At 37.5% G+C, this 24,572-nt stretch overlaps 1 protein-coding gene across 7 annotated transcripts in view; it reads right to left on the reverse strand.

The window, feature by feature from the left end:
* Positions 1–24,572, reverse strand: part of CA10 (carbonic anhydrase 10) — a 619,992-nt gene that overhangs the window by 522,195 nt on the left and 73,225 nt on the right. For 4 of the 7 annotated variants that reach the window (XM_067717557.1, XM_067717555.1, XM_067717562.1 and 1 more), the window contains one exon: positions 20,582–20,617. The exons of the other annotated variants lie outside the window; for them this stretch is intronic. In XM_067717557.1, coding sequence (XP_067573658.1) covers positions 20,582–20,617 — 36 coding nt within the window. The remainder of the gene's footprint in view (positions 1–20,581; positions 20,618–24,572) is intronic. 7 annotated transcript variants of the gene reach the window in all.

The raw sequence follows: 24,572 nt of genomic DNA on the forward strand, positions 1-24,572 counted from the left end.
AATATCTCAATGGTGTAGCACAAGTTTATTTCTCACATATGTAAAATCCCAAAGTGGTTTTCCTGATTGTTGCACAGCTCTCCAATTCAGGGCCCAGGTCTTCTGCCTTGTGGCTCTGCTTTCTGCAACATATGAATTCAAACCACCATGATGTGTACATCAGGCCAGAAGGGAAAAGTTGTTTTCATGGCATAAACCTAGAAAGTATACTCATTACTTCTTCCCACATTTCATTGACTAGAATTTAGTTTCCTGAATATACTTAAATGTAAAGGAAACTAGGGAAATGCTGTCCAGCTGTGAACTACACAGTAGTGTTTGACTGGGTAGAATGAAGGTAAGTCTTATAGAAACCTCCATATCCCACAGTGATGAAACAGAGCAGGACCCTGTGGGATCCTCACAGGTACAAATTCTTTCTGTGTTCACCACTTCTTATTTGTTGGAAATAGACTTCATTCAGCCTCCTTGACCTTCCCTGATTTCCAAAGGGCAGATTCAACAGTTGCTTAACAGGGAAGGGAGGGAATGCAGAAACAAAGGTGCAGTCAAGAAACAATAGTGCAGCTCTGGGACAGGGTCCTGGTTCCTCCTTAAGGAATATACATAACAATACCTTTTAGTTCTTCTGTAGGAAATAAGGCCCCCAGCGAGGTGGAGGAAGATAACTTCAGGCTGAGCACAAGATTGCTGGAGCACTGCCCTCGTACCTCACCATAAGTCAATCAGAAGAAAGTCTGCACACAGTGGAGGATAACAAAGACTCTGACCCCCTCCCCAAATGATTCTTCCTTTAAAAACTTTCATCATCGAGCAGAATTTTAGGAATTGGTTTTTGGACATGAGTCTGCCTTCCCAGGTTGCCAGTCTCCTGAATAAAGCAAGCTTTCCTTTCTAACCAACACGTGTCTCTTGAGTATTGGCTTTACAGTGGTGAACACCCAAACTTGAGTTCAGTAACAGTGATACTGAAGAAAGTCTGAAAATTTCCCATTCCTCTAAGATGGACCAAATATGTCTTGGATAATATGAAGCTAGGGTGACTATAACTTCTGACTTGCCAAGGATATTCCTAGTTAACCTTTCTCAATATAAATATAAACAGTGCTCTCTTCAGCTCTCAAAAATGTCCTAGTTTAGATGACAAATTATATGGTCATTTTTACACATAGCAGTCTTTGCCACATATTGCTTTAACCATTTTGAAGACTCTGACTGTAAAGCCACTTATATTCATATCAGATCAGCCACATACTGATGAAAATTTCATGATGTATGTGTGTTGTCTAACCTAAATCAAGATTTCCACCCTGGCAAGAGACTTTTTATGGTCTCTTTGTTACCTGGTGCGCGAGGAGAGGGGATTAAGAACACTGCTTAAAGGAGCTCCAAAGACGGGCATGAGCCAGGGGTAACAGCGCAGACCGCAGAGACGGGCATGAGGCGCTAAGGCTGCTGCCGCCACCAACAAGAAGGATGTGTGTGAACACGTCACTATCCACACCTCCCCTCCTGGGAGCCTGTGCAGCCCACCACTTCCAGGGTCCCATGATCCTGAGACAATTTCCCTGTGAGAATGCACAGCACGCCTTGGACTGGTGCAATGTCACGCTGACCTCTGCTGCCACAGGCTTGCCTTACATCCGCACCCCTCCCTCCCTCCCGGCCTGACTGAGCCAGAGCCCCCAAATCAGGGGCTCCTTTAACCCCGTACTGTCTGAGCAAAGAACAGATGTCCTCAGGCAACCTACACACAGAGGCGGGGCCAATCCAAAGCTGATACCCGGGAGTTGTGCGAACAAAGAAGAGAAAGGGAAATTTCTCCCAGCATCCTCAGGAGCAGTGGATTAAATCTCCACAATCAAATTGATGTACCCTGCATCTGTGGAATACCTGAATAGACAAGGAATCATCCCAAATTGAGGTGGTCTTTGAGAGCAAGATATATTATTTTCCCCCTTTTCCTCTTTTTGTGAGTGTGTATGTGTATGCTTCTGTGTGAGATGTTGTCTCTAAAGCTTTTTGCTTTCACCATTGGTCCTAGGGTTCTGTCGATCAGTTATTTGTTTGTTTGTTTGTTTTACTTTAAAAACTTTTTTTCTTAATAACTATTTTTCATTTTAATATTCGGAGCTGTGCAGATGAAAAGTCTCTTGGTGCTCCAGCCAGAAGTCAGTGCTGTGCTTCTGAGGTGGGAGAGTCAACATCAGGACACTGGTCCACAAGAGACCTCCCAGCTCCATGTAATATCAAATGGCGAAAATCTCCCAGAGATCTCCATCTCAACATCAAGACCAAGCTTCACTCAACGATCAGCAAGCTACAGTGCTGGACACGCTATGACAAACAACTATCAAGACAGTAACACAACCCCACCCATTAGCAGAGAGGCTCCCTAAAATCATAATAAGGCCACAGACACCCCAAAACACACCACCACACGTGGACCTGCCTACCAGAAAGACAAGATCCAGCCTCATCCACCAGAACACAGGCACTAGTCCCCTCCACCAGGAAGCCTATATAACACACTGAACCAACTTTCGCCACTGGGGACAGACACCAAAAACAAGGGAAACTACGAAACTACAGCCTGCAAAAAGGAGACCTCAAACACAGTAAGATAAGAAAAATAAGAAGACAGAAAACCACACAGCAGATGAAGGAGCAAGGTAAAAATCCATGAGACCTAAAAAATAAAGAGGAAATAGGCAGTCTACCTGAAAAAGAATTCAGAATAATGATAGTAAAGATGATCCAAAATCTTGGAAATAGAATAGAAAAAATGCAAGAAACATTTAACAAGGACCTAGAAGAACTAAAGATGAAACAAGCAATGATAAACAACACAATAAATGGAATTAAAAATACTCTAGAAGGGATCAATAGCAGAATAACTGAGGCAGAAGAACACATAAGTGACATGGAAGATAAAATAGTGGAAATAACTACTGCAGAGCAGAATAAAGAAAAAAGAATGAAAAGAACTGAGGACAGTCTCAGAGACCTCTGGGACACCGTTAAACACACCAACATTCGAATTATAGGGTCCCAGAGGAAGAAGAGGAAAAGAAAGGGACTGAGAAAATATTTGAAGAGACTATAGTTGAAAACTTCGCTAATATGGGAAATAGTTAATCAAGTCCAGGAAGCACAGAATCCCATACAGGATAAATCCAAGGAGAAACACGCAAAGACACGTATTAATCAAACTACCAAAAATTAAATACAAAGAAAATATATTAAAAGCAGCAAGAGAAAAACAACAAATAACACACAAGGGAATCCCCATAAGGTTAACAGCTGATCTTTCAGCAGAAACTCTGCAATCCAGAAGGGTGTGGCAGGACATATTTAAAGTGATGAAGGAGAAAAACCTACATCCAAGATTACTCTACCCAGCAAGGATCTCATTAAGATTTGACAGAGAAATTAAAACCTTTACAGACAAGCAAAAGCTGAGAGAGTGCAGCACCACCAAACCAGCTCCACAACAAATGCTAAAGGAACGACTCTAGGCAAGAAACACAAGAGAAGGAAAAGACCTACAATAATAAACACAAAAGAATTAAGAAAATGGGAATAGGAACATACACATTGATAATTACCTTAAATGTAAATGGATTAAATGCTCCCACCAAAAGACACAGGTTGGCTGAAAGGATACAAAAACAAGACCCATATATATGCTGCCTAGAAGAGACCAACTTCAGACCTAGGGACACATACAGACTGCAAGTGAGGGGATGAAAAAAGATATTCCATGCAAATGGAAATCAAAAGAAAGCTGGAGCAGCAATTCTCATATCAGACAAAATAGACTGTAAAATAAAGACTATTACAAGAGACAAAGAAGGACACTACATAATGATCAAGGAATCGATCCAAGAAGAAGAGATAACAATTGTAAATATGCAGCCAACATAGGAGCACCTCAATACATAAGGCAAATACTAACAGCCATAAAAGAGGAACTCAACCATAACACAATCACACTACAGGACTTTAACACCCCACTTTCACCAATGGACAGATCAACCAAAATGAAAATAAATAAGGAAACACAAGTTTTAAATGATACATTAAACAAGATGGACTTAATTGATATTTATTTATTGAATTTGTTGAATTGAGAATTTATTGAATTGACATTCAATCCAAAAACAACAAAATACACACTTTTCTCAAGTGCTCACGGAACATTCTCCAGGACAGATCATATCTTGGGTCACAAACCAAGCCTTGGTAAATTTGAGAAAATTGAAAATGTATCAAGTATCTTTTCCTACCACAACGCTATGAGACTAGATATCAATTACAGGAAAAGATCTGTAAAAAATACAAACACATGGAGGCTAAACAATACACTACTTAATAACGAAGTGATCACTGAAGAAATCAAAGAGGAAATCAACAAATACCTAGAAACAAATGACAAAGGAGACACAACATCCCAAAACCTATGGGATGCAGCAAAAGCAGATCTAAGAGGGAAGTTTAAAACAATACAATCCTACCTTAAGAAACAGGAAACATCTCAAATAAACAACCTAAACTTGCACCTAAAGCAATTAGAGAAAGAAGAAGAAAAAAAACCCCAAAGTTAGCAGAAGAAAAGAAATCATAAAGATCAGATCAGAAATAAATGAAAAAGAAATGAAGGAAATGATAGCAAAGATCAATAAAACTAAAAGCTGGTTCTGTGAGAAGATAAAAAAAAATTGATAAACCATTAGCCAGACTCATCAAGAAAAAAAGGGAGAAGACTCAAATCAATAGAATTAGAAATGAAAAAGGAGAAGTAACAACTGACACTACAGAAATACAAAGGATCATAAGAGATTGCTACAAGCAACCCTATGCCAATAAAATGGACAACCTGGAAGAAATAGACAAATTCTTAGAAATGCACAACCTGCCGAGACTGAACCAGGAAGAAATAGAAAATATGAACAGACCAATCACAAGCACTGAAATTGAAACTGTGCTTTAAAATCTTCCAACAAACAAAAGCCCAGGACCAGATGGCTTCAGAGGCGAATTCTATCAAAATCTTCCAAAATATAGCCAAGGGAGGAACACTCCCAAACACATTCTATGAAGCCATAATCACCCTGATACCAAAACCAGACAAAGATGTCACAAAGAAAGAAAACTACAGGCCAATATCACTGATGAACATAGATTCAAAATTCCTCAACAAAATACTAGCAAACAGAAACCCACAGCACATTAAAAGGATCATACACCATGATCAAGTGGAGTTTATTCTAGGAATGCAAGGATTCTTCAATATATGCAAATCAATCAACGTGATAAACCATATTAACAAATTGAAGGTGAAAAACCATATGATCATCTCAATAGAGGCAGAGAAAGCTTTCAACAAAATTCAACACCCATTTATGGTAAAAACCCTGCAGAAAGTAGGCATAGAGGGAACTTTCCTCAACATAATAAAGGTCATATATGACAAACCCACAGCCAACATCATCCTCAATGGTGAAAAAATGAAACTATTTCCACTAAGATCAGTAACAAGACAAGGTTGCCCACTCTCACCACTATTATTCAGCACAGTTTTGGAAGTTTTAGCCACAGCAATCAGAGAATAAGAAGAAATAAAAGGAATCCAAATCGGAAAAGAAGAAATAAACCTGTTACTGTTTGCAAAAGACATGATACTATACATAGAGAATCCTAAAAATGCTACCAGAAAACTACTAGACCTAGACCTAATCAATGAATTTGGTAAAGCAGCAGGATACAAAATTAATGCAAAGAAATCTCTGACATTCTTATACATTAATGATGAAAAATCTGAAAATGAAATTAAGAAAACACTCCCATTTACTACTGCAAGAAAAAGAATAAAATATCTAGGAATAAACCTACCTAAGGGGACAAAAGACCTGTATGCAGAAAATTATAAGACACAGATGAAAGAAATTAAAGATGATACAAATAGATGGAGAGATATACCATGTTCTTGGATTGGAAGAATCAACATTGTGAAAATGACTCTACTACCCAAAGCAATCTACAGATTCAATGCAATCCCTATGAAACTACCACTAGCATTTTTCACAGAACTAGAACAAAAAATTTCACAATTTGTATGGAAACACAAAAGACCGTGAATAGCCAAAGCAATCTTGAGAACGAAAAACAGAGCTGGAGGAATAAGGCTCCCTGACTTCAGACTATACTACAAAGCTACAGTAATCAAGACAGTATGGTACTGGCACAAAAACTGAAAGATATATCAATGGAACAGCATAGAAAGCCCAGAGATAAACCCATGCACATAGGTCACCTTGTTTTTGATAAAGGAGGCAGGAATGTACAGTGGAGAAAGGACAGCCTCTTCAATAAGTGGTGCTGGGATAACTGGACAGGTACATGTAAAAGTATGAGATTAGATCACTCCCTAACACCATACACAAAAATAAGCTCAAAATGGATTAAAGACCTAAATGTAAGGCCATAAATGATCAAAGTCTTAGAGGAAAACATAGGCAGAACACTCTATGACATCAATCACAGCAAGATCCTTTTTGACCCACCTCCTAGAGAAATGGAAATAAAAACAAAAATAAACAAATGGGACCTAATGAAACTTCAAAGCTTTTGCACAGCAAAGGAAACCATAAACAAGACCAAAAGAGAACCCTCAGAATGGGAGAAAATATTTGCAGATGAAGCAACTGACAAAGGATTAATTTCCAAAATTTACAAGCAGCTCATTCAGCTGAATAACAAAAAACAAACAACCCAATCCAAAAATGGGCAGAAGACCTAAATAGACATTTCTCCAAAGAAGGTATACAGACTGCCAACAAGCACATGAAAGCATGCTCAACATCATTAATCATTAGAGAAATGCAAATCAAAACTACAATGAGATATCATCTCACACCAGTCAGAATGGCCATCATCAAAAAATCTAGAAACAATAATTGCTGGTGAGGCTGTGGAGAAAAGGAACACTCTTGCACTGTTGGTGGGAATGTAAATTGATACAGCCACTCTGGAGAACAGTATGGAGGTTCCTTAGAAAACTAGAAATAGAACTACCATACGACCCAGCAATCCCACTACTGGGCATATACCCTGAGAAAACCATAATTCAAAAAGAGTCATGTACCAAAATGTTCATTGCAGCTCTATTTACAATAGCCAAGACATGGAATCAACCTAAGTGTCCATCATTGGATGAATGGATAAAGAAGATGTGGCACATATTACAATGGCATATTACTGAGCCATAAAAAGAAATGGAATTGAGTTATTTGTAGGAGGTGCGTGGACCTAGAGTCTGTCATACAGAGTGAAGTAATTCAGAAAGAGAAAAACAAATACCGTATGCTACACATATATATGGAATCTAAGAAAAAAAAAAAAAAGGGTCATGAAGTACCAAAGGGTTAGACGGGAATACAGACTCATACCTACTAGAGCACGGACTTGAGGATATGGGGAGGGGGAAGGGTAAGCTGTGACAAAGTGAGTGAGTGGCATGGACATATATACACTACCAAATATAAAATAGATAGCTAGTGGGAAGCAACCGCATAGCACAGGGAGATCAGCTAGGTGGTTTGTGACCACCTAGAGGGGTGGGATAGGGAGATTGGGAGGGAGGGAGACTCAAGAGGGAAGAGATACGGGAACATATGTATATGTATAACTGATTCACTTTGTTATAAAGCAGAAACTAACACACCATTGTAAAGCAATTATACTCCAATAAAGATGTTTAAAGAAAGAAAAAAAAAAAGAAAACCACTAAGGGGAAAAAAAAAATCACACCCCTTCCCTCCACTTCTATTCTCTCTTTCTCTCTTTCTCCTGCTATTGACAAAGAACATCACATGCCATTTCAGTAAACAAAGGATATTTCTGCCATAAAACCAGCAGCCACCACAGCTGACCCTATGGTGTACCCTGAGGGGGATTCAGAATGGAGGAAAAATGGGATAGTGGCCCTAGATAGGTAACATGCATATTAAATAAATGATTGCAATAAACTTAGACTCTTGCATCTTCCCTTACATAATAAAGCACTAAAATTATTAACTTGAGATGTCTGTTTTTGTGATTTCTTTTTTTTTTGCAGTATGCGGGCCTCTCACTGTTGTGGCCTCTCCCGTTGCGGAGCACAGGCTCCGGACGCGCAGGCTCAGCGGCCATGGCTCACGGGCCCAGCCACTCTGCGGCATGTGGGATCTTCCCTATTTTTGTGATTATTTTGATATTTGACTACATTTTTTTTTTTTCCCAACAAAACTTCTATATATCCTGGCTCCTCCCTTACTTCTTAGGAAGATTTCCTCAGAGCTATCTGAGAGGCTGCCTTCCTGGGCAGTAGTCCAAATAAAACATAATTCTCAACTTTTAGGTTGTGCATTTTTTTCAGTCAATACTATTATCCTCCTAACGATTTGCCAGCTGATAAATCAGTAAATCCAACTCATTTGAGCCCAGACCAAATTACTAAAAACCTGATGACCCAGGTACTTTTCCTTTTATTTAAATGTTAGATGAAAAGAGGCAAATTTCAAGGAAATAAGCTTACTGAAAGTCTTGAAGGTATTAAAGACTCAGTGGTGATGGAGTTGAGTGGAGGGAGGGTTTCCCCTTCTCTGAGTAACCTTTCTCTGTTAGTAAATATTCAACATAACTCCCAATGATTTCTTGAACTCCTATACAGTGAGAATCACTGCTGGAATGTGTTGTAGTATAAGAGATTGAATATAATGAATTATAATTATCTTATAAAGAAATTATTTAATTGAATTTCATTTTCTTCTAAATGTGGGTTAACCTGTTCAGAAAAATGAAATATGACATCAAATTATAGATGTAGAAGGGAGCTTTGAAATCCTGTGTTCTGCCCCCACTCATTTGTCAGAGGGAGAAACTGAGAACCAGAAGAGTAAAAGCCTTCAGAAGAATTACAACAAGGAGCCAATATTGTGATTTAAGGTCTCTGGTGATCATATTGTTACTCTTCCAACTACCTATATAAGGATTTTAAATGAGTTGTAAAAGAAAAGAGTAGTCATCAGTTAAACAGAACACCCAACTTCAGTTATTCAGGATTATGAATGCAGTAGTCAGAAAATTCCAAGATATTATGATAGTATACGGACTAATTCCACAATAAATCTGCGATGATGAGATTTAGTCTTGTTGCCATGCCATGGGGTCCTGGAACAAAATGTGCACTCTCTGCCTAGGAAAACCAAATGGAAGTAGAGTTTGAAAAGTTCGAGTTATAAGTTACAGAAAGCTCCTTCTGTCCTTTACTCATACACTTTCAGAACTCTGTGTAATGTTCCCTCAAGGTTTACTCATTTGTAAATCAAAGACAGATTATTAGGAATGAAAAGAGAGAACTTATGGGAGGCTGCTTTCTCTGAGACCCTCTCCAAAAGTGAATCTCTAAAGGAAAACAGGAAAATGTACTTCAAGGGCTTCCCTGGTGGGAAGTCTGCCTGCCGATGCAGGGCACACAGGTTCGTGCCCCGGTCCGGGAAGATCCCACGTGCCGCGGAGCGGTTGGGCCCGTAAGCCATGGCTGCTGAGCCTGTGCGTCCAAAGCCTGTGCTCCACAACGGGAGAGGCCACAACAGTGAGAGGCCCGCATACCACACATACACACACAAACACACATACACAAATATATATATATACGCATATATATATATTTTTTCAAAATGACTATTTTTTTCCTCAAACAATATGTTTTCCCAAATTTCTGAGAATGCCAAGAACAAACTTTCTCTGTTATAAATGCTGCATGCAGTCATAACAAAACCAAGAAACAAAAAAAATAATAATAATGCCTCAACAAACAAATAGCCTTTTATCACACAGCCAAGGCAGATACCATTCCTGAGAGCCACACCACCCTTGGCTTTCAGAAAAAAATCACCATGCACAAAAGTGGAAAATATACTGAGAATTATTTAGAGCTCAGTCAATAAAATGTTTTCATCATCTTGGTCAGATTTCCCCAGTTAATATTTTGTTTATAAAGTAAGCAAATGCTCTCTCATCATTAGGTTAATTAGGTCCTATTTGTTTATTTTTGTTTTTATTTCCATTACTCTAGCAGACAGGTCCAAAAAGATATTGTTATGATTTATGTCAAAGAGTGTTCTGCCTATTATTTCCTCTAAGAGTTTTATAGTGTCCGGTCTTACATTTTGATCTTTAATCCACTTTGAGTTTATTTTTTTGTATGGTATTAGGGAGTGTTCTAATTTCATTCTTTTACATGTAGCTGACCAGTTTTCCATCACCACTTATTGAAGAGACTGTCTTTCCTCCATTGTATACTCTTGTGCCTCCTTTGCCGTAGATTGACCATAAGTGTGTGGGTTTATTTCTGGGCTTTCTATCCTGTTCCACTGATCTACATGTCTGTTATGTGCCAGTACCATACTGTTTTCATTACTGTAGTTTTGTAGTATATTCTGAAGTCAGGGAGCCTGATTCTTCCAGCTCCACTTTTCTTTCTCAAGTTTCCTTTGGCTATTCAGGGTCATTTATGTTTCCATACAAATTTTAAAAATTTTGTTCTACTTCTGTGAAAAAATACCATTGGTAATTTGATAAGGATTGCATTGAATATGTAGATTCCCTTGGGTAGTATAGTCATTTTGACAATATTGTTTCTTCCAAACCAAGAACATGTTATATCTTTCCATCTGTTTCTGTCACCTTTGATTTTTTCATCAGCATCATACAGTTTTCATAGTATGGGTCTTTTCCCCCCTTAGATAGCATTATTCTTTCTGGATGCAATGGTAAATGAAATTGTTTCCTTAATTTCTCTTTCTGATGTTGCATTATTAGTGTATAGGAATGCAAGAGATTTCTGTGTGTTAATTTTGTATCCTGCAACTTTACTGAATACCTGGAGGGTAAACAACATGTTATTAAACAACAAATGGATCACTGAAGAAATCAAAGAGGAAATAAAAAAAATACCTACAGACAAATGACAATGAATACAATGATCCAAAACCTATGGGACATAGTAAAAGCAGTTCTAAGAGGGAAGTTTATAACAATACAATCTTATCTCAGGAAACAAGAAAAATCTCAAATAAACCACCTAACCTTACACCTGAAGCAACTTTCACCTAAAGCAACTTACACCTAAAGCAACTAGAGAAAGAAGAAAAAACAAAACACAAAGTTACTAGAAGGAAAGAAATCATAAACATCAGAGCAGAAATAAATGAAATAGGGACTAAAATACAATAGAAAAGATAAATGAGACTAAAAGCTGGTTCTTTGAAAAGATAAACAAAATTGATAAACCTTTAGCCAGACTCACCAAGAAAAAAAGGGAGAGGACTCAAATCAATCAAATTAGAAATGAAAAAGGAGAAGACACAATTGACATCACAGAAATACAAAGGATCCTAAAAGATTACTACAAACAACTATATGCCAATAAAATGGATAACCTAAAAGAAATGAACAAATTCTTAGAAAGGTACAACTTTCCAAGACTGAACCAGGAATAAATAGAAAATAGGAACAGACCAAGTACTGATATTGAAACAGTGACTTAAAAACTTCCAACACACAAAAGTCCCAGACCAGATGGCTTCACGGGTGAATTCTTAAACATTTAGAGAAGAGTTAACACCTACCCTTCTGAAACACTTGCAAAAAACTACGGAGGAAGGAAAACTCCCAAGCTCATTTGATGAGGCCACAATCACCCTGATTACCATCATTAGGTTAATATTCTGCAATTCTACAAATCTATTCCTTTGGGTCATGCATTCTTTAAATATATACAGATTTATATATATACCCTCCCTCTTGGACCTCCGTACCACTCCCCCCATCCCATCCAGTTAGGTCACCACAGAGAACTGAGCTGAGCTCCCTGCACTATACAGCAGGTTCCCACTAGCTACCTGTTTTATGCATGTCAGTACACATACGTCAATCCCAATCCTCCAATTCAGCCCACTCGCAATTCCCCCTCCATGTTCACACGTCCGTTCCCTAGGTCTGCATCTAGATTTGTGCCCTGCAAATAGGATCATCTGTATTATTTTTCTAGATTCCACATATATTCATTCATATATGATATTTGTTTTTCTCTCTCTGACTTACTTTACTTTGTATGACAGACTCTAAGTCCAACCACTTCTCTACAAATGACACAGTTTCATTCCTTTTTATGGCTGAGTGATAATTTATTATATATATGTACCACAACTCTGTTATCCATTTATCTTTTGATGGATTTTAGGTTGCTTCCATGTCCTGGCTATTGTAAATAGTGCTGCAATGAACATTGTGATGCACATGTCTTTTCGAATTATGATTTTCTCAGGGTATGTGTCCAGTAGTGAGATTGCTGGGTCATGTGATAGTTCAAGTTTTAGTTTTTTAAGGAACCTCCATACTGTTCTCCACAGTGGCTGTATCAGTTTACATTCCCACCAACAGGGCAAGAGGGTTCCCTTTTCTCCACATCCTTTTCAGCATTTATTTTTTTGTGGATATTTTAATAATGGCCATTCTGACCAGTCTGTGGTGGGTAACTCATTGTAGTTTTGATCTGCATTTCTCTAATAATTAGTGATGTTGAGCATCTTTTCATGTGCCTCTTGGCCATCTGCATGTCTTCTTTGGAGAAATGTCTATCTAAGTTTTCTGCCCAATTTTTGATTTGGTTGTTTGGTTTTTTTTGGTATGGAGCTGCATGAGCTGTTTGTGTGTTTTGGAGATTAATACCTTGTCAGTTGCTTTATTTGCAAATATTTATGCCCATTATTTTCATCTCATTTATGGTTTTCTTTGCTGTGCCAAAGTTTTAAGTTTCATTAGGTCCCATTTCTTTATTTTTGTTTTCCTTTTCATTACTCTAGGAAGTGGGTCAAAAAAGATTTTGCTGTGATTTATGTCAAAGAGTGTTCTGCCTATGTTTTCCTTTAAGAGTTTTACAGTGTCCAGTCTTACATTTTGGTCTTAATCTATTTTGAGTTTATTTTTGTGTATGTTGTTAGGCAGTATTCTAATTTCATGCTTTTACATATAGCTGTCCAGTTTTCCCAGCACCACTTACTGAAGACACTCTCTTTTCTCCATTGTATATTCTTGCCTACTTTGTCATAGATTAGGTGACCATAGGTGTGTGGGTTTATATCTGAGCTTTCTATCCTGTTCCATTGATCTAACTGTCTGTAATGTGCCAGTACCATATTGTCTTGATTATTGTAGCTTTGTAGTACAGTCTGAACCTGATTCCTCCAGTTCCGTTTCTCTTTCTCAAGACTTCTTTGGCTATTCAAAGTCTGTTGTGTCTCCATACACATCGTAAAATTGTTTGTCCAAATTCTGTGAAAAATGCCATTGGTAATTTGATAAGGATTGCATTGAAGCTGTAGACTGCTTTGGGTAGTATAGTCATTTTCACAATATTGATTCTTACAATCCAAGAACATGGTATATCTCTCCGTCTGTTTGTGTCATCTTTGATTTCTTTCATCAGTGTCTTACAGTTTTCTGAGTAGAGTGTTTATTTGTTTTTGTTTTTTTTTTTACCTCCTTAGGTAGGTTTATTCCTCGGTATTTTATTCCTTTTGTTGCAATGGTAAATGTGATTGTTTCCTTAATTTCTCTTTCTGATCTTTTGTTGTTAATGTATAGGAATGCAAGAGATTTCTGTTCATTAATCTTGTTTCCTGCAACTTTACCAAATTCATTGATTAGCTCTAGTAGTTTTCTGGTGGCATCTTTTGGATTTTCTACCTATAGCAACATGGCATCTGCAAACAGTGAAAGTTTTATTTCTTTTCCAATTTGGATTCCTTTTATTTCTTTTTCTTCTCTGATTCCCATGGCTAGGATTTCCAAAACTATGTTGAATAACAGTGCCTACCATGGACATCCTTGTCTTGCTCCTGATCTTACAGGAAATACTTTCAGTTTTTGACCATTGAGAATGATGTTTGCTGTGAGTTTGTCATATATGGACTTTCTTATGTTGAGGTAGGTTCCCTCTATGCCCACTTTCTGGAGAGTTTTTGTCATAAATGGGTGTTGAATTTTGTCAAAAGCTTTTTGTGCATTAACTGAGATGATCATATGGTTTTTATTCTTCAATTTGTTAATATCATGTATCACATTGATTGATTTGCATATATTGAAGAATCCTTGCTTACCTGGGATAAATCTCACTTGATCATTTTGTATCATCCTTTTAAAGTGTTGTTTGATTCAGTTTGCTAGCATTTTGTTGAGGATTTTGGCATCTATGTTCATCAGTGATATTGGTCTGTAATTTTCTTTTTTTTATATATATCATTGTCTTATTTTGGTATCAGGATGATGGCAGCCTCATAGAATGAGCTTGGGAGTGTTCCTTCCTTTGCAACTTTTTGTAAGAGTTTGAGACACATGGGTGTTAGCTCTTCTCTAATATTTGATAGAATTCATCTGTGAAGCCATCTGCTCTTGGACTTTCGTTTGTTGGAAGGTTTTTAATTGTAGTTTCAATTTCATTACTTGTGATTGGTCTATTTATATTTTCTATTTCTTCCTAGTTCACCCTTGGAAGTTTGTACCTTTCTAGGAATTTGTCCATTTCTTCCAGGTTGTCCTTTTTCGTGGCATAAAATTGCTTGTCTCTTATAATCCTTTGTATCCCTGTGGTGTCAGTTGTAATTTTTCTTTTTTCATTTCTAATTTTGATTGGAATCCTCTCTCTTTTTTTCTTGGAGTTGGGCTAATGGTTTATCAATTTTATTTATCTTCTCAAAGAACCAGATTTTAGTTTCATTGATTTTTGCTATTGTTTTTCTTCATTTATATTTCATTAATTTCTGGTTTGTTTTTTATGATTTCTTTCCTTCTACTAACTTTGGGTCGTGTTTGTTCTTGTCTAGTTCCTTTAGGTGTATGCTTAGTTTGTTGATTTGAGACTTCTTGTTTTCTGATGTAGGATTGAATTGCTCTAAAAATCCCTCTTATGACTGCTTCTGCTGCATTCTATAGGTTTTTGGCTGTCATGTTTTCATTATCAATAGTTTCTATGTATTTTTCTATTTCCTCTTTGATTTTTTCAGTGATCTCTTGGTTATTCAGTAGCATATTGTTTAGCCTCCATGTGTTTGTGTTTTTTACAGTTTTATTTCCTGTAATTGATTTCTAATCTTATAATATTTCGGTCAGAAAAGATGCTTGATACGATTTCAATTTTCTTAACTTTACCAAGGCTTGATTTGTGACCAAACATATAATCTATCCTGGAGAATGTTTCATGTGCACTTGAGAAGAAAGTGTATTCTGCTGCTTTTGGATGGAATGCCCTATAAAGATCAATTAAGTTTTTTGGTCCATTATGTCATTTAAAGCTTTTGTTTCCTTATTTATTTTCTGTCTGAATGATCTGTCCATTGGTGTAGTTAGGGTATTAAATACCCCTCTATTATTGTGTTACTGTCAATTTCCCTGCTTATGGCAGTTGGCATTTGCCTTATGTATTGAGGTGCTCCTATGTTACATGCATAAATATTTATCATTTTTATGTCTTCTTGGATAGATCCCTTGATCATTATATAGTGTCCTTCCTTATCTCTTGTAACAGTCTTTATTTTAAAGTCTAGTTTATCTGATACGAGTATTCTACTCCAGCTTTCTTTTGATTTCCATTTGCATGGAGTATCTTTTTCCATCCCTTCACTATCAGTCTATATGTGTCCCTGGATCTGAATTGGGTCTCTTGTAGACAGCATGTATATAGGTCTTGTCTTTGTATCCATTCATCCAGTCTGTATCTTTTGGTTGGAGCATTTAATCCATTTACATTTAAGGTAATTATAAATATGTATATTCCTATTACCATTTTCTTAATTGTTTTGGGTTTGTTTTTGTAGGTCTTTTCTTCTTTTTCTGTTGTGTTTCCCACCTAGAGAAGTTCCTATATCATTTGTCGTAAAGCTGGTTTTGTGGTGTTGAATTCTCTTAGCTTTTTCATGTCTGTAAAGCTTTTGATTTCTCCATCAAATCTGAATGAGAGCTTTCCTGGGTTAAGTAATCTTGGTTGTAGGTTTTTTCCATTTCATTACTTTAAATATCTCCTGGCACAGCATTCTGGTCTGCAGAGTTCCTGCTAAAAAATCAGCTGATATCTTTATGGGGATTCCCTTGTATGTTATTTGTTGCTTTCCCCTTGCTGCTTTAATATGTTTTCAGTGAATTTAATTTTTGTTAGCTTGATTATTATGTGCCTTGGTGTGATTCTCCTTGGGTTTATCCTGTATAGGAGTCTCAGAGCTTCCTGGACGTGGGAGGCTATTTCTTTTCCCATGCTAGGGACGTTTTTGACTATAATCTCTTCAAATATTTTCTCAGATCCTTTCTCTTTCCCTTCTTCTTCTGGGACCCCTATGATTTTAATATTGGTGTGTTAAATGTTATCCCAGAGGTCTCTGAGACTGTCCTCAATTCTGTTCATTCTTCTTTCTTTATTCTGCTTCTCAGCAGTTATTTCCACTCTTCTATCTTCCACCTCATTTATTTGTTCTTCTGTCTCATTTATTCTGCTATTGATTCCTTCCTGTGTATTTTTCATTTCAGTTATTGTCTTGTGCCTCACTGTTTGTTTGTTTTTAGTTCTTCTAAGTCCTTGTTAAACATTCCTTGTATTGTCACAATCTGTGCCTCTATTCTATTTCAGAGATTTTGGATCATCTTTACTATAATTACTCTGAATTCTTTTTCAGGTAGGTTGCCTATTTCCTCTGCATTTATTTGGTCTTGTAGGTTTTGACATTGCTCTCTCATCTGTAACATATTATTTTGTCATCTCATTTTTTTTTTGATGGGTGTGGCTGTGTTCCTGTCTTGCAGGTTGTTTGGCCTGAGCTGTCCAGCAATGGAGTTTGCTGGCAGTTGGGTTGAGCCAGGTCTTGCTGCCGAGCTGAGGACCTCCAGAGACCATACACTAATTAATATTCCCTGGGATCTGAAATTCTGTATTAGTCGAGTGGTTTGGAATTAGCAAACAAACCACAGAGCTCAGGGCTGACCCACAGTCGTGGAACCAAGACCCTGCAAGTTGCACAGCATGGCAAAAAAAAAAAAAAAAAAAGGAAACAAAAATCAACAAAAGGAGCAAAACAATATAAAAGACTAAAAAATAAAATTAAATTTTTAAAAATTAAAAAATATTAGAAAAATAACAATAAAAATCAATCAACAACAACAAAAGAGAACCACAACAGCAAAAAAAAAAATTAAATAAAACGAAAAGCGAAATAGAATACAAAACTAATTTATAAAATAATAATTTTTTTAAATAAAAATTTTAAATTCCCTGGTGGAGGAATCAGGCTCCCCGACTTCAGACTATACTACAAAGCTACAGTAATCAAGACAGTATGGTACTGGCACAAATAAAAAAAATATAGATCAATGGAAGAGGAAAGAAAGCCCAGAGATAAACCCACACACTTATGGTCACCTTATCTTTGATAAAGGAGGCAAGAATATACAGGGGAGAAAAGACAGCCTCTTCATAAGTGGTGCTGGGAAAACTGTACAGCTATATGTAAAAGAATGAAATTAGAACACTCCCTAACACCATACACAAAAATAAACTCAAAGTGGATTAAAGACCTAAATGTAAGTCCAGACACTATCAAACTCTTTGTGTTATACACAAAAATAACACCATACACAAAAATAAAAGCAAAGTGGATTAAAGATCTAAATGTAAGGCCACACACCATAAAACTCTTAGAGGAAAACAAAGGTAGAACAGTCCATGACATAAATCACAGCAAGATCCTTTTTGAACCACCTCCTAGAGAAATGGAAACAAAAATAAACAAACGGGACCTAATGAAACTTAAAACCTTTTGCACAGCAAAGGAAACCATAAACAAGACGAAAAGACAACTCTCAGAATGGGAGAAAACATTTGCAAACAAAGCAACAGACAGGATTAATCTCCAAAATACACAAGCAGCTCATGCAGCTCAGTATCAAAAAAGCAAATAAACCAATCCAAAAATGGGCAGAAGACCTAAATAGACATTTCTCCAGAGAAGATATACAAATTGCCAACAAACACATGAAAGGATGCTCAACATCACTAGTAATTAGAGAAATGCAAATCAAAACTACAAAGGAGGTATCACCTCACATCAGTCAGAATGGCCATCATCAAAAAATCTACAAAGAGTAAATACTGGAGAGGGTGTGGAGAATAGGGAACCCTCTTGCACTGTGGGTGAGAATGTAAATTAAACAGCCACTATGGAGAAAAGTATGGAGTTTCCTTAAAAAAAAAAAAAAAAAAAAGAACAACCAGAGACCTTCAAGATGGCAGAAGAGTAAGAAATGGACACCACCTTCCTCCCCACAAATACATCAGAAATACATCTACATGTGGAAGAACTCCTACAAAACACCTACTGAATGCCAGCAGAAAAACTCAGACCTCCCAAAAGGCAAGAAACTCCCCACGTATCTGGATAGGGCAAAGGAAAAAAGAAAAAACAAAGTCAAAAGAATAGGGATGGGACCTGCACCAGTGGGAGGGAGCTGTGAAGGAGGTAAGGTTTCCACACACTAGGAAGTACCTTCACAGGTGGAGACTGTGGGTGGTGGTGGGGGGAGAAGCTTTGGAGTCACAGAGGACAGCACAGCAACTGGAGTGCAGAGGGCAAAGCAGAGAGTTTACCGCATGGAGGATCGGTGCCAGCCAGCATTCACCAGCCCAAGAAGCTTGTCTGTTCACCCGCTGGGACGGGTGGAGGCTGGGAGCTGAGGCTTGGGTTTCAGAGGTCAGATCCCAGGGAGAGGACTGGGGTTGGTTGCGTGAACACAGCCTGAAGGGAGTTAGTGTGCCACAGCTAGCCAGGAGTGTGTCCGGGAAAAGTTGTGGAACTGCCAAAGAGACAAGATACTTTTCAATGTCTCTTTGTTTTGAGGTGCATGAGGAGAGGGGATTAAGAGTGCCGCCAAAATGAGCTCCACAGATGGGTGTGAGCTGCAGCTATCAGTACGGACCCCAGAGACGGGCATGAGACACTAAGGCTGCTGCTTCAGCCACCAAGCAGTCTGTGTGCAAGCACAGGTTACTATCCACACCTCCCCTCCCAGAAGCCAGTGAAGCCTGCCACTACCAGGTTCCCGGGATCCAGGGACAACTTCTCTGGGTGAACACATGGCACACCTCAGGCTGCTGCAACATCACACCAGCCAGTGCCGCCGCAGGCTCGCCCCACATTCGGAACGCATCCCAACCCCTGGCCTGGGTGAGCCAGAGCTGCCTAATCAGCTGTTACTTTAACACATTCCTGTCTGAGCAAAGAACAGATGCCCTAAGGCAACCTACATGCAAAGGTAAAACCAAATCCAAAGCTGAATTCCAGGAGCTGTGCTAACAAACAAGAGAAAGGGAAATTTCTCCTAGCAGCCTCAGGAGCAGCTGATTAAATCTCCACAGTCAACTTGATGTACCCTGCATCTGTGCAATACCTGAATAGACAATGAATCATCCCAAATAGATGCAGTAGACATTGGGAGCAACAATATATACATATTTTTTTTCCTTTTTCTCTTTTTGTGAGTGTGTTAGTGTATGCTTGTGTGTGTGATGTTGTCTGTATAGCTTTCCTTTTACCATCTGTCCGAGGGTTCTGTCTGACCTTTTTTTTTTTTTTCTTACTTTTTAGTATAGTTTTTAGCACTTATGATCATTGGTGGATTTGTTTATTTGGTTTGGTTGCTCCCTTCTTTCTTTTTAATTTTTATTATTCTTTTAATTATTTTAATTTTTAATAATTATTTTTTTAATTTTTTCTTTTAACAACTTTATTATTTTCTTTCTTTCCTTCTTCCTTCCTTTCTTTCTTTCCTTTCTTTTTCTTTCTTTCTTTCTTTCTCTCTCTCTCTCTCTCTCTCTCTCTCTCTCTCTCTCTCTCTCCCCCTCTCCCCCTCACCCCCTCTCCCCCACCCCTCTCTTTTCTTCTGAGCCATGTGGCTGACAGGTCTTGGTGCTCTGGCCAGGTATCAGGCCTGTGACTCTGAGGTGGGAGAGCCCAGTTCAGCACATTGGTCCACCAAAGGCCCCAAATCTACATATAATATCAAATGGAGAAAACCTCCCAGAGATCTCCATATCAACACCAAGACCTAGCTACACTCAACGACCAGTAAGCTACAGTCATGGACACCCATTGCCAAACAACTAGCAATACAGGAACACAATCCCACCCCCATTAGCAGAGAGGCAGCCTAAAATCATAATAAGGCCACAGACACCCCACTACACACCACCAGACATGGACCTGCCCACCAGAAAGACAAGATCCAGCCTCATCCACCAGAACACAAGTACTAGTCCCCTGCACCAGGGAGCCTACACAGCCCACTGAACCAACCTTAGCCACTGGGGGCGGAAACCAAAAACAGTGGGAACTACAAACTTGCAGCCTGCGAAAAGGAGAACCCAAAGACAGTAAATTAAGCAAAATGAGAAGACAGAGAAAGCCACAGCAGATGAAGCAGCAAGGAAAAAACTCACCAGACCAAACAAATGAAGAGGAAATCGGCAGTATACCTGAAAAAGAATTCAAAATAATAATAGTAAAGATTCAAAATCTTGGAAATAGAATAGAGTAAATACAAGAAACGTTGGACAAGGACCTAGAAGAACAAAAGAGCAAACAAGCAATGATGAAAAACACAATAAATGAAATTAAAAAGATTCTAGAAGGAATCATAGCAGAATAACTGAGGCAGAAAAACAGATAAGTGACCTGGAAGATAAAATAGAGAAATAACTACTGAAGAGCAGAATAAAGAAAAATGAATTAAAAGAATTGAGGGCAGTCTCAGGGACCTCTGGACAACATTAAATACACCAACATTCGAATTATAGGGGTCCCAGAAGAAGAAGGGAAAAAGAAAGGGACTGAGAAAATATTTGAAGAGACTATAATTGAAAATTTCCCTAATATGGGAAAGGAAATATTCAATCAAGCCCAGAAAGCACAGAGAGTCCCATACAGGATAAATCCAAGGAGAAAAATGCCAAGACACAAATTACTCAAACTATCAAAATCTAAATACAAAGAAAAAAATATTCAAAGAAGCAAGGGAACAGCAACAAATAACATACAAGAGAATCCCCCTAGGGTTAACATCTGATCTTGCAGCAGAAACTCTGCAAGCCAGAAGGGAATGGCAGGACATATTTAAAGTGATGAAGGGGAAAAGCCTACAAGCAAAATTACTCTACCCAGTGAGAATCTCATCCAAATTTGATGGAGAAATTAAAATCTTTACAGAAAAGCAAAAGCTAAGAGAATTCAGCACCACCAAACCAGCTGTACAACAAATGATAAAGGAACTTCTCTAGGATGGAAACACAAGAGAAGGGAAAGATATACAATAAAAACCCCAAAACAATTAAGAAAACGGTAATAGGAACATACATATTGATAATTACCTTAAATGTAAATGGATTAAATGCTCCAACAAGAAGACATAGACTGGCTGAATAGATACAAAAACAAGACCTGTACATATGCTGTATAAAAGAGACCCACTTCAGACCTATGGACACATACAGACTGAAAGATAGGGGATGGAAAAACACATTCGATACAAATGGAAATCAAAAGAAAGCTGGAGTAGCAATTCTCGTATCAGACAAAATAGACTTTAAAATAAAGACTATTGCAAGAGACAAAGAAGTACGCTACATAATGATCAAGGGATCAATCCAAAAAGAATATATAAAATTGTAAATATTCATGCACCCAATATAGGAGCACCTCAATACATAAAGCAAATACTAATAGCCATAAAAGGGGAAATCAACAGTAACACAATCATATTACAGGACTTTAACACCCCACTTTCACCAATGGACAGATCTTCCAAAATGAAAATACATAAGGAAACACAAGCTTTAAAGGATACATTAAAAAAGATGGACTTAATTGATATTTATAGGGCATTCCACCCAAAAACAACATAATACAGTTTCTTCTCAGGTGCTCATGGAACTTTCTCCAGGATAGATCATATCTTGGGTCACAAATGAAGCCTTGGTAAATTTAAGAAAGTTGAAATTGTATCTAGTTTCCAACCAAAATGCTATGAGACTAGATATCAATTACAGGAAAAAAATCAAAAATCAATATAAACACATGGAGGCTAAACAATACACTACTAGATAACCAAGAGATCACTGAAGAAATCAAAGAGAAATTCAAAAAATACCCAGAAACAAATGACAATGAAAACACAATGACACAAAATCAATGGGATGCAGCAAAAGCAGGTCTAAGAGGGAAGTTTATAGCAATCCTACCTTAAGAAACAAGAAACATCTCAAAAAAACAATCTAACCTTACACCTAAAGCAATTAGAGACAGAAGAAAAACAAACAAACAAACGTTATCAGAAGGAAAGAAATCATAAAGATCAGATCAGAAACAAATGAAAAAGAAATGAAAGAAACAAAAGTGAAGCTCAATAAAAGTAAAAGCTGTTTCTTTGAGAAAATACACAAAATTGATAAACCATTAGCCAGACTCATCAAGAAAAAAATGAAGAAGACTTAAATCAGTATAATTAGAAATAGAAAAGCAGAAGTAACAACTGACACTGCAGAAATACAAAAGATCATGAGAGCTTACTACAAGCAACTATATGCCAATATAATGGACAAGCTGGAAGAAATGGACAAATTCTTAGATATGCACAACCTTCTGAGACTGAACCAGGAAGAAATATGAACAGACCAATCACAAGCATTGAAATTGAAACTATGGTTTAAAATCTTGCAAAAAACAAAAGCCCAGGACCAGATGGCTTCACAGGAGAATTCTATCAAACATTTAGAGAAGAGCTAACACCTATCCTTATCAAACTCTTCCAAAATACAGCAGAGGGTGGAACACTCCCAAACTCATTCTACAAGGCCACAATCACCCTGATTCCAAAACCAAACAAAGATGTCACTATAAAAGAAAACTACAGGCCAATACCACTGATGAACATAGATGTAAAAATTCTCAACAAAATACAAGCAAACAGAATCCAACTGCACATTAAAAGGATCATACACCATGATCAAGTGGGGTTTATCCCACAAATGCAGGGATTCTTCAATATATGCAAATCAATAAATGTGATACACCATATTAACAAAATGAAGGACAAAAATCATATGATCATCTCAATTGATGCAGAGAAAGCTTCTGACAAAATTCAGCATCCAATTATGATAAAAACCCTCCAGAAAGTAGGCATAGAGGGAACCTATCTCAAGATAATAAAGGCCATATATGACAAACCCACAGCCAACATCATTCTTAATGGTGAAAACCTGAAACCATTTCCTCTAAGATCAGTGTCAAGACAAGATTGCCCACTCTCACTAGTATTATTCAACATAGTTCTGGAAGTTTTAGCCCCAGCAATCAGAGGAGAAAAGGAAATAAAAGGCATAAAAATCAGAAAAGAAGTAAAGCTGTCACTGTTTGCAGATGACATGATACTCTACATAGAGAATCCTAAAGATGCTACCAGAAAACTACTAGAGCTAATCAATGAATTTGGTAAAGTAGCAGGACACAAAATTAATGCATAGAAATCTTTTGCATTCCTACACTTTAATGAAGAAAAATTTGAAAGGGAAATTAAGGAAACACACCCATTTACCATAGCAACAAAAAGAATAAAATATCTAGGAATAAACCTACCTAAGGAGACAAAAGACCTGTATGCAGAAAACTATAAGACACTGACGAAAGAAATTAAAGATGACACAGACAGATGGAAAGATATACCATGTTCTTGGATTGGAAGAATCAACATTATGAAAATGACTATACTATCCAAAGCAATCTAAAGATTCAGTGCAATCTCTATCAAACTTCCACTGTCATTTTTCACAGAAATAGAACAAAAAATTTAACAATTTGTATGGAAACACAAAAGATCCCGATAGCCAAAGCACTCTTGAGAAAGAGAAACAGAGCTGGAGGAATCAGGCTCCCAGACTTCAGATTATACTACAAAGCTACAGTAATCAAGAGAGTATGGTACTGGCACAAAAACAAAAATATAGATCAGTGGAACAGGATAGAAAACCTTGAGATAACCCTACACACCTATGGTCACTTTATTTTTGATAAAGGAGGCAAGAATATACAAGGGAGAAAACACTGCCTCTTCAATAAGTGGCGCTGCGAAAACTGGAAAGATACATGTAAAAGAATGAAATAAGAACACTCATTAACACTATACACAAAAATAAACTCAGAATACATTAAAGACCTAAATATAAGGTCAGACACTATAAAACTCTTAGAGGAAAACATAGGCAGTACATTCTATGACATAAAGCACAGCAAGATCCTTTTTGACCCACCTCCTAGAGAGATGGAAATAAAAACAAAAATTAAGAAATGGGAACTAATGAAACTTAAAAGCTTTTGCACAGCAATGGAAACCATAAACAAGATGAAAAGACAACCCTCAGAATGGGAGAAAATATT

This window comes from Pseudorca crassidens, chromosome 19, assembly GCF_039906515.1.
Source record: "Pseudorca crassidens isolate mPseCra1 chromosome 19, mPseCra1.hap1, whole genome shotgun sequence".
Lineage (NCBI taxonomy): Eukaryota > Metazoa > Chordata > Mammalia > Artiodactyla > Delphinidae > Pseudorca > Pseudorca crassidens.